The sequence below is a fragment of the Medicago sativa genome, chromosome 2, assembly GCF_051527215.1.
Source record: "Medicago sativa cultivar Bolivia chromosome 2, Bolivia_mono, whole genome shotgun sequence".
NCBI classification, from domain to species: Eukaryota; Viridiplantae; Streptophyta; class Magnoliopsida; order Fabales; family Fabaceae; genus Medicago; species Medicago sativa.
The window spans coordinates 72,288,510-72,298,332 of NC_140750.1; the positions used below are offsets into that span (position 1 = coordinate 72,288,510).

At 30.0% G+C, this 9,823-nt stretch overlaps 1 protein-coding gene across 2 annotated transcripts; it reads left to right on the top strand.

The window, feature by feature from the left end:
* The first annotated feature begins 2,853 nt into the window (after positions 1 to 2,853).
* Positions 2,854 to 8,005, top strand: LOC146950428 (uncharacterized). 2 transcript variants are annotated; one of them, XM_085746354.1, is made up of 4 exons: positions 2,854 to 3,092; positions 3,408 to 3,537; positions 6,720 to 7,682; positions 7,753 to 8,005. In XM_085746354.1, the coding sequence occupies exons 1-4, from the start codon at positions 2,963 to 2,965 to the stop codon at positions 7,832 to 7,834; spliced, it is 1,305 nt and encodes a 434-aa protein (XP_085602480.1). In that variant the 5' UTR covers positions 2,854 to 2,962; the 3' UTR covers positions 7,835 to 8,005. The 2 variants fall into 2 exon arrangements, with proteins under 2 accessions (XP_085602480.1, XP_085602481.1); XM_085746355.1 differs by having other exon boundaries at positions 6,720 to 7,587; positions 7,706 to 7,920.
* Positions 8,006 to 9,823: the final 1,818 nt, after the last annotated feature.

The window sequence follows — 9,823 nt, forward strand, 5'->3', positions numbered from 1 at the left end:
TAACTCCCTTCAAAAACACCAAAATCGTTGTGTGTACCACTCTATATTACTTTTCGGAAAAAAAAAATCTCATAAATGGCACAAATACATTTTGTGACCATCATTCTTCTATCCATGTTCATACGACAGTGATATTCATTTCAAAATTTTCAAACTTTCAATTCTCTTTTATACTAAAATTCTCTTTTATGTATACTACTAAAAAACAAAAATTAGTGAAATTTAGGGGGATAATATGAAATCACTCTCTAACATAAACATGTTTTTATGAAATTTTGATTTTGATTTTTCTCAAAGAGATGTCATAAATTTTGATTTTTATTTCATAATTTTTTTTTAAGAAGTTAAAATGAAATTTCATTACTCACAAAATCTGAGAATTCAAGCACAAGGAGTGCTTGAAATTAAAACAGGAAAGTCAAAACAATTACATCAACAATATGATAAAAGGAACAAAAGCAAAATGAAGCTCATTACAAAAAGATCCCAAGACAATGAAGAGGATTAAGCCACCACGAGTGATACTTAAAACCAAGGGTGCGGTTTGCTTTCAGCCACCAGAAAGTATGAAGCTTAATTCTATAAGAGAACCAAATGAGATTAAAAACTAAGCGAAATATTAAAAAAACTAAGCTTAATATTTAAAATATTTTTTGAGGTTCAACAACTTAGAATTTAGTAATTTAATCTATAAATTTAATATATATTTCATATATTATTAAATTATTTTTTCCCCTGAAATTTAATTTTAAATTTTATTCATTTTATATTCTTATACTTGTAAAAAACGTAACTGTAAAATATGTTTCCATCTATTCATTTTAAATTATAAACCTAATAATAAAATTATAAACTATAAACACATGTGTGTGTGTGTGTATATATATATATATATATATATATATTATAAATGTCACATTCTTTTGACAACAACGTAACAATATATATAAACGAAACATGAAACATATTTTATTTTAATTTATAAAAAATTATAAAGGGCTCCCCTCAACAATTTTTTTTAAAGGGATAGAAACAAATTTTTGATAAGACATAAGGTCAAATGTTATTTAAACTAATGTCTGAAAAATAAATCATAAACTTGTAAATTATAAGTTCGTGATGAAATGATAGTTATCGATTTTGAACAAATAAGAACCAACTTTAAAATTTTAACTAGAAACTTCAATTCCTTCAAAAAAAAAAAAAACTAGAAACTTCAATTAAAATAACATTAAATAACTTGAATTACACGATACGTTTACAAAATTACAAAAATAACAACAATTTTGAACAAAATAAAACAATGTGGAAAGACTCTGAAACTAGACTCTCATTGTGATCCTTTGATGATACTTTAAAATGACTTATATCAGAAAAATGGAAATCAAGATGAGGTGAGATATGAATTATCTCATGAGCTTTCCGACGTAGGATAAAATACAATCTTGTCATTGATCAAGATTTTACATAAGATGTAAACATAATCAAGAATTTAAATGCAATCGGTTGAAAGACATCGATTATTAATTTACAATAAACATTTTTATCCAATCACTTGCTCTTAACATTATACTTATAAATAATATAAGCAATCCTCTAGGTCAAAGGCGGTTTTACCACCCGGCAAGCCTGGACACATGCCCGGGCTCAACCAATACTTTCTTTGTATCACTACAAGAAATTAATTTGACTTTGATACCATTTTAAAAACATTAAGGACCTCTATCTACGGTTGTGTCTGTCACTAAAACTTATCATTGTTTTATTTTATATTTTCTATTCTACAATGAATTCTAAAAATGAATAATTCATAAAATTACCACTAAAATTAGTTTAAACAATATAATAAAATATTATAATCAATATCATTGGAATTTGAAATTGATTACTATAATCAACTTTTAGAATAATTTCTTGAAGTGACCTAAACTAGAATAATTCTCCCTAACTATGAACTATTATACCATTAACCCAAACCAATACTCAATACTCACAAAAATCAAAATTTATATATACTCCATTGCTCATTTAATTTATGGTAACAAAATTTGAATCACTATTCATAATAGCTTATTAGACAAAATGACATACTATCAAGTTACAATTTACAATCACTTCATACTTAAAAAAACTTACGATCACTTCTACAACATGGCATAATAAATGAGATTTTAATTTCTAATTTGTGGATCTTCAACAATAACGGGTGCACTTTGTTTAAAAAAAAAACAATAGCAGGTGCACCAAAGCTGTTACAAACATCAACAAAAGTTGGAAGTCCACCAGTTGTCAAGTCATGTCAATAAGCTAGTAAAATAATCTTATAAGCTCGTGAGAAAGAATTGTTACCAACAATATCAACGATGTGTGGTTCAATGACTTGATGATATGTTACACCGAGTGGAAGATATTCAAGTCACTTGATGATGTTGATATTATTCGAACATTCACCGCAAAGAGGTCTCAGAAATGACACTTACCTCCTAATTTTATTTAGCACACTATTGACAGACTATGTTTCATCTCTCTTATTTCAAATTGTACTATTATTGATGAAATGACGATCCTCTTTTATTTCGATTTATGACTATTTATATATTATGTCACATATGAATTTGCGGTTAAAATTTTGCCCGGACTCCATAAAATTCTTGGCTCGATCGCTGCTCTGCTCTAGGTTATCAATTCTTTTTTGTTATGCAAGTTTTTAAACTATAAACCATAATTTAGCTTGTCACCTTTAAAATGTTCTAAACTTATAGGATTCCATAATAACTACACAAAAAGATATTTAGGATCCGTGCAGCCACACGTTTTATTTTAGTTGTGAACACCTGAGCCACTCCTCCAATTATTCTCCCTATATATAGAACAGCACACACACCCACACTACACAGGCACACACCAAGAATTTGGTGGTAGTAGTAGTAGTACAAAAGCTAGCTACCAGCCTTTAGAGACCATGGTGAGAACCCCTTGTGACAATAATGGATTGAGAAAAGGCACTTGGACTCATGAGGAAGACAAAAAGTTGATTGCTTATGTAACTAGGTATGGCTGTTGGAATTGGCGACAACTACCTAAATTTGCAGGTATAGTATAAGAAAAGGTGAACACTATAATATCATAAATTTTCGTTGGATAGGTATCTCTTACATGTTACTCCAATGACCAATCATTCAATGTCGTATGTTACTTTTAATATTTAATTATTTTAATTTAAAAAAATTATTTTGAAATAAATTTAAATTTTAAATTAATTTTCTCACAGGATACTTGTTCCAACAGAACTCCAGGATACTGCAAAGAATTCTCCATAAAGATAATTATTCTTAATAATTAATGTGTAAATTGGTTTTCTTCTATCTTGTAATTCAATCCTTTAAACTCGAGAGAATTGTTTTCAGGGCTTGAAAGGTGTGGGAAGAGCTGTAGACTAAGGTGGATGAACTATCTGAGGCCAAATATCAAAAGAGGGAACTTTAATCAACAAGAAGAAGAGATTATCATCAAACTTCATGAAAAACTGGGTAATAGGTATCAACATATCAACACTCTATCATGGCCTAACCCATGGATTTTTTATGAACACAAACAACGCACCTCAAAGAGAATAAATTAACATACTTTTGTGGTTTGATGCCTCTTGCCTTCATATATAGAAACATTTCAATATAATTTATTCATTATCTCAAATAACATTACACTATGATTACTACCCAACCCGAAATTGTTATCAGCCAACAATGAATTATTTTTTTTTGTTTTCTTCCATTTTGCTACCATGGCTTGCCATTCTCATAGATTGCCTCTCTTAAATAGCAAATGTTTAATCTATGCCAAATATGTATAGTGTATGTCTCCGTTTGTACACTTGACAGCCCCACTTTGAAAAAACAAACTTAGTTATGTTTCCCTCATAGCTATTGAATGGTGACACTACATATGTATTTGTATTTTTCTCAAACTCTAGTGTTAACTCGTAAACTCAAGTGAGTTTGCGTTTTTAAGTGTGAATCGGTGGTAAACTCGTTTACAGTGAAATCAGAGCTTGCAGATTGGGCGGTTTAACTCCCAACAAAATCAGTGAAATCGGATAAATTCATTTGACTTTAACTGAGTTTTTGATTTTACTTATAAAAGAGCCTTTTTTGTGGTCCAATTTTTCTTCTTCTTTCCGACCCATAAGCTCATTAAACGTGTGGAAATGCACTGCTTTCAATAACCAAACAACTCATCTTCCATAGATTACACTTAAACGACCGAACCAAACACATTATTGTGAATTGGTGAAACTTTAACTTTAGTTTTTATTATTATAGTTTTACTAACAACTCATGAAACTTATATTTTTGATTGTTTGTTGGATGATTTTATGATTATGTGGGATAATTTTGTGTATTTTTATACAAGGTTGAACATTACGCTTTATTTTGGAGATTATATATACTTTGAATTTATAATTAAGTTAATATTTTTAACTATTGACATATTTACCTATTTACAATATTATATTAGTATATATGTCATGTATATATAATAATTTTAATATAACTTTACTTTTAGGTAAACTCGTACGATTTTACGAGTCAGAGTTTATGAGTAGATTTTTTCTAGGCAAAATGATTTGAAATAAAAATTTGAATCAGACAACCTTGATTTGTATCATTGTTAGCAACAACCAATAGAACAAGTCACATGACCTCCATATCGTTAGGAATGCTTTCTATACAAAAACCGCTACATAGATCCACCATCAACCCCATTGATATACCAATTGTTTGATAATAAGATTGAGCTTATGCTATTGGCCCTTTTATTTTGTAAGTTAGTAGATTTGTAAAGAACTCTATTGATTCTTTTGGATAATTTGGTAAGTCAAGTTATTGCCCATAATGTGTTTGTGAAAAATCCTTGTTGAAGACATATTTGAATTTTTTTGTCTCTCTCTCTCCCTCCCTCCCTCCTTGGTTTCTCTCTGTGTTGATTCTTCTCTTTGGTTGTTTTGTCTTCTCTAATCTTTCTTCTCAATGTTGGTTTCTACATTTGATTGATTGATTGATTATTTAGTTTGATTAGATTTCTCACTTTAGTGGCTTTTTTTTGGATTGATTCTCACAACATCGATTCTTCTGCTTGATATTCTCTCTCTCTCTCTCTCTCTCTCTCTCTCTCTCTCTATATATATATATATATATATATATATATATATATATATATATATATTTGTTCTTCTATTTTGGTTGCATATCCCTACTGGTTCTTCTATATGGTTTAAATTGGGATTATTTGATTTGGATTTAATTAGTTTGATTTCGATCTTCTATCTGTTAGTTCTCTCTCATTGATCATTGCTTTTGTCTTTGTTGATTCTTCCCATTTGGCTGATGCTTCTCTCTATGGCTAATGGTATAAGTGGTCCTCTAGTTGGTTACACTATTAGTTTGTTTAGTTAATTTTTAGGGTTAATTTTGTAATAAGCTCAAAGCTTTGGCTTGATGGGTAGTATATTTTAAGTTTATATGATTGAGTATGTTTTTTATTTTTTGTTTGACAAACTCTCGATGCTATTTGTTGTTGCATCGTGAGTTTGAAGGGAGATGTTAGATAATAAGCCTATACTTATTATTGACTCATTTATGTTTCTAAGTTAGTAATGTCCATTCACTTTTATATACATTCTCTTGTAACCTTTTGATATATTATGCCATTTGATATTATTGGAACTCTATTAGCCTTCTTTATGTGATCACCTAAGGTTAGACATATTTCACATCTTACAAAATTTCTCTATTTGTTAGAGAGGTATGTGATTAGATATTAATTTTTCCACCACTCTAATATGTGAAACTTTCCTAAGTGCCAAGATTTATTTGTTATCTAACTGAATGTTATATAAGAAACAAAACATTCACATTTGGTGGTGCTTAATAGAAGTAAATCTTAACTAACTTCTCACCATTCAACTGGTTTACAGTAATTTTTTTATTTACACCCTTAAATTAATTTAGATTTTTGTGTACAATAATTTTTTTATTTACATGCAAAAAGTTTCAATAAAAAGTAGTTTAAAAAATAAAACTATTTTTTTTATCAATATCAAGAAAGTTAAATGAAATTAACTATCATTTTTAGATTAACTTAAATTTATATGATTTGACTTATATTCAAGACCAAAGAAGGTATCTCTTTAGGGTTCGTTTGGTGGTTAACATAAAATAGAGAGAATAAGACAAGAAACTCAATGGATGAGATGGGATATGAACAACATAAATGCTTATTCTATTATGTATTTGAGCATTCATGATAACAATTATATATTTTTTCCAAAATAATTTTTGATATTTTTCCTAAAATTTAATGAAATAATTTTATACAATTTAAAGTAATTCATTGACACTACCAAATAAACAATTTCAAATTTGAAAAAAAAAATCATAGGGGTAACAAACAGTTCTATTATAAAAGTCAGATAAGCAAAATGACAACACTACCTTTGTAAGAGAATTCTATTTAACTTCTTAAAAGAAAAACTAAATTAGTTATCCTATGTTATTTATGTAATTTTTGAAAGTTCTAATACAGATGGATAAAGTTAAAATTATAAGGTGTTTTCACCTTCCTTCAAAAAAAAGTGTTTTCACTTATTAATATTTTAAATTATTAGGAGAGTTGATTTATTTTAAATATATGATGATCAAATGATTTATAAAGTGCAGATGGACCGTGATTGCTTCAAATTTACCGGGGAGAACCGATAATGAGGTAAAGAATCACTGGCACACTACCTTGAAGAAGCGTTTTATAAAGAATATTAAGTCTAAGCGTGGAAGGAGAAAAGCCAAAGATTCAAATTCAAATAATCACCCTATATTGGAAGAAGCCAATAAATTTGATGGAGTTTTAGAGAACAACAATGATCCTAATATTGCAAATCAAATATCTTCACAACCAGCTTCAAGCGATTTGTCTTGCATAACAATGGAAACTGCAATTTTTGATGATAGTGACCTTTCTTTTATGGAAACATACATGGACAATTTTTGTGAGAATTTTTGGACAGAGCCACATATGGTAAACAATTCATATGTCCCTCATAATCACCCTCCAATGGAAGAAACCAAGAAACTTGAAGGAGTTTTTGAGAACAACATCGATGCCAATATTACGAGTTCACTATCTTCGCAACCATCTTCAAGCGGATTCTCTTGCATAACAACAGAAAATTTAGCTTCCACTATATCACATGAAAATTCAGTTTTTGATGGCAATGACCTTCCTTTTATGGATGCATTATTCATGGAGACTGTGAGTGAGAATTTTTTGACTGAGCCATATATGATAGACACTTGCTATGCCAATAAACTTGAAGGAGTTTTAGAGAACAATGATCCTAATATTGCAAGTCGATTGTCTTCACAACCATCTTCAAGTGCATTCTCTTGCATAACAATGGATACTGCATCTACCACAATATCATATGAGAATCCAATTCTTGATGACAATGACCTTCATTTTATGGATGCATTCATAGAGGATTTGAGTGAGAATTTCTGGTCAGAGCCTTATATGATAGACAGTTCACATGTCCTCCATAATCACCTTACAATGGAAAATGTTACTTCCACAACATCACATGAAAATTTTGTTCTTGATGAAAATGACCTTCCTTTAATGGATGCATTATTCATGGAGACTGAGTGAGAATGATTGTATAAACAGTTTTTATGTCCCTCCAAGTGAAGAAGCTACACTATTTCCTGCAGAGTCATGTGAACATGAATACTTTAGTTCTGAGTACGATGTAGAATTTTGGAGCCATATTGCAGAATAAATTGTTACAGTAATGTGGTGGTTTAATCTTTTGAAAATGACATGTAGATAATACACTCTAATGTCAAATACTCTCTCCCTTTGATATTTTTTTTGAGAGAACTCTCTCCCTTTGATGTAATTATTTATTATTTTTATTTAGATATGTATGAGGTGTCAGATTTCGATTGGATGTGTCTAAGTGTCAATTTGTTTGGTCATGCAACCATCCAAGAATCACTCACATTATTAATGTCATTTGATTCCTACCTTGTCCTATTTTTTTTTTTTTTAGGTTATTTTGTACTTTCAACCAATATTTGAAATAAAATAGCATTTCTTTCTCACTTCTATATTTTTTGTTTACCATTTATCTCTCTCTCTCTCTCTCTCTCTCTCTCTCTCTATCTCTCTCTCTCTCTCTCTCTCAATATTTAATAATTAATTAAAGAAGAATATTATTTATCGGTTTCCTATGTCTGTTTAGTCTAGGTTTTGCGCCAATTTTTTTGCTTTTGAGTTTTATTCCATATTTTGTATTTTAAGTTTTAATATGTAGTTTAATTTTTTTCTATTGAATTATCACAGCTGTATCGTATCTTGAATTTTAAAATTTTTCCGTATCGACATATCGGTGCCGTATAGTATCCATATTGTATCATGTATGTTGGTTTCATAGGCCAAGAGCCTTGTTGCACTTGCACTAGGCCTGCCCTAATGAAAGGTATAATATTTTTTTAAAACAATTTAATTCTCTTTTTCCCCTAAAAAATGTTCTCTTTTTCATTTTTTTTGTTTTGACAAATCCCCATCCATTTTACCTTCCCCCGAAACACCATGCATCGACATTAATTTTGATAGATCCTCGACAAACATGTGAGAAGACCACTTTATCATAGTTTGATTATCAACAACAGACTTAGAAGGAAAAGATTGGCACAGTTAAATTCTTTACAACAAACATGTGAGAACTATGAGATATATTAACGGGGTCAAAAAGAATCTGGTTGAACACAATATTATTCCTATATTTCCATATCAACCGCATTGCCACACCAAATAATTGTTGAGCAAACAGCTGGACTATGCATAAATAGATTATCGATATCAAAAGTGATACCTTCGAGATCGGAACAATCCAAATTTTATTCCAAATATCAACATTCCTGCTTTATGAAAATTCTTCTTGGGGTTTGAAATTTTTATTGCAGAGGCATGGTGGGATGTTCGAACATAGTAGTTGCCATATTTCTCTTAATGCCAAATAAGTTTATTGTTGAGTGTGACTTGAAATCTCATCATGCCCAAAAGAGAAGGTTTTGAAAAAGCTGTTTCTTTTGGATGGCCCATGTCCCATGTGCAGGACGAGTGGTACCATGTGTTGGGCACATGGTCATTTTTTATGTTGTTTGGGTTTGCTAATTATCAACACCATGTCACGTGTGGGGGGGCGTGCCCACGTATGGGCATGTCGTGGTGGGCATAAACAACTGTATGTTGTGTGCGTAATACTCTACATCAATTTTCAGTGGAAAAATATGAATATTGAGAAACCAAAAGAGAAGACTCTTGGGTTAGTGACTTTTTCGATTCAGTTTAGAACAGTTCAATTCGTTTCGAAATGCAAATGGTTTGATTCAGTTATTTTAAATTTGTCAAATAGTTTAGTTCAAAATGCAACCAAGAAATACAAATGTCCCCAAAATTGACAACCTTGAAAGGACCACACACTGAAGTGACTACAACATAAAAGTAAACGAAAAAGGACCACCAAGAAATACAAATGTCCCCAAAATTGACAACCCTGAAAGGACCACACAACGAAGTGACTACAACATAAAGGTAAATGAACACAACCCAACACCGATGTACATTTAAAACTTGGTACCGATCATAATAAGTCATTAGAAGAAAGTAGTGATATATATATATATATATATATATATATATATATATATATATATATATATATATATTTTGTTGAACTTAAAAGTTAGTCGAATAAACAATT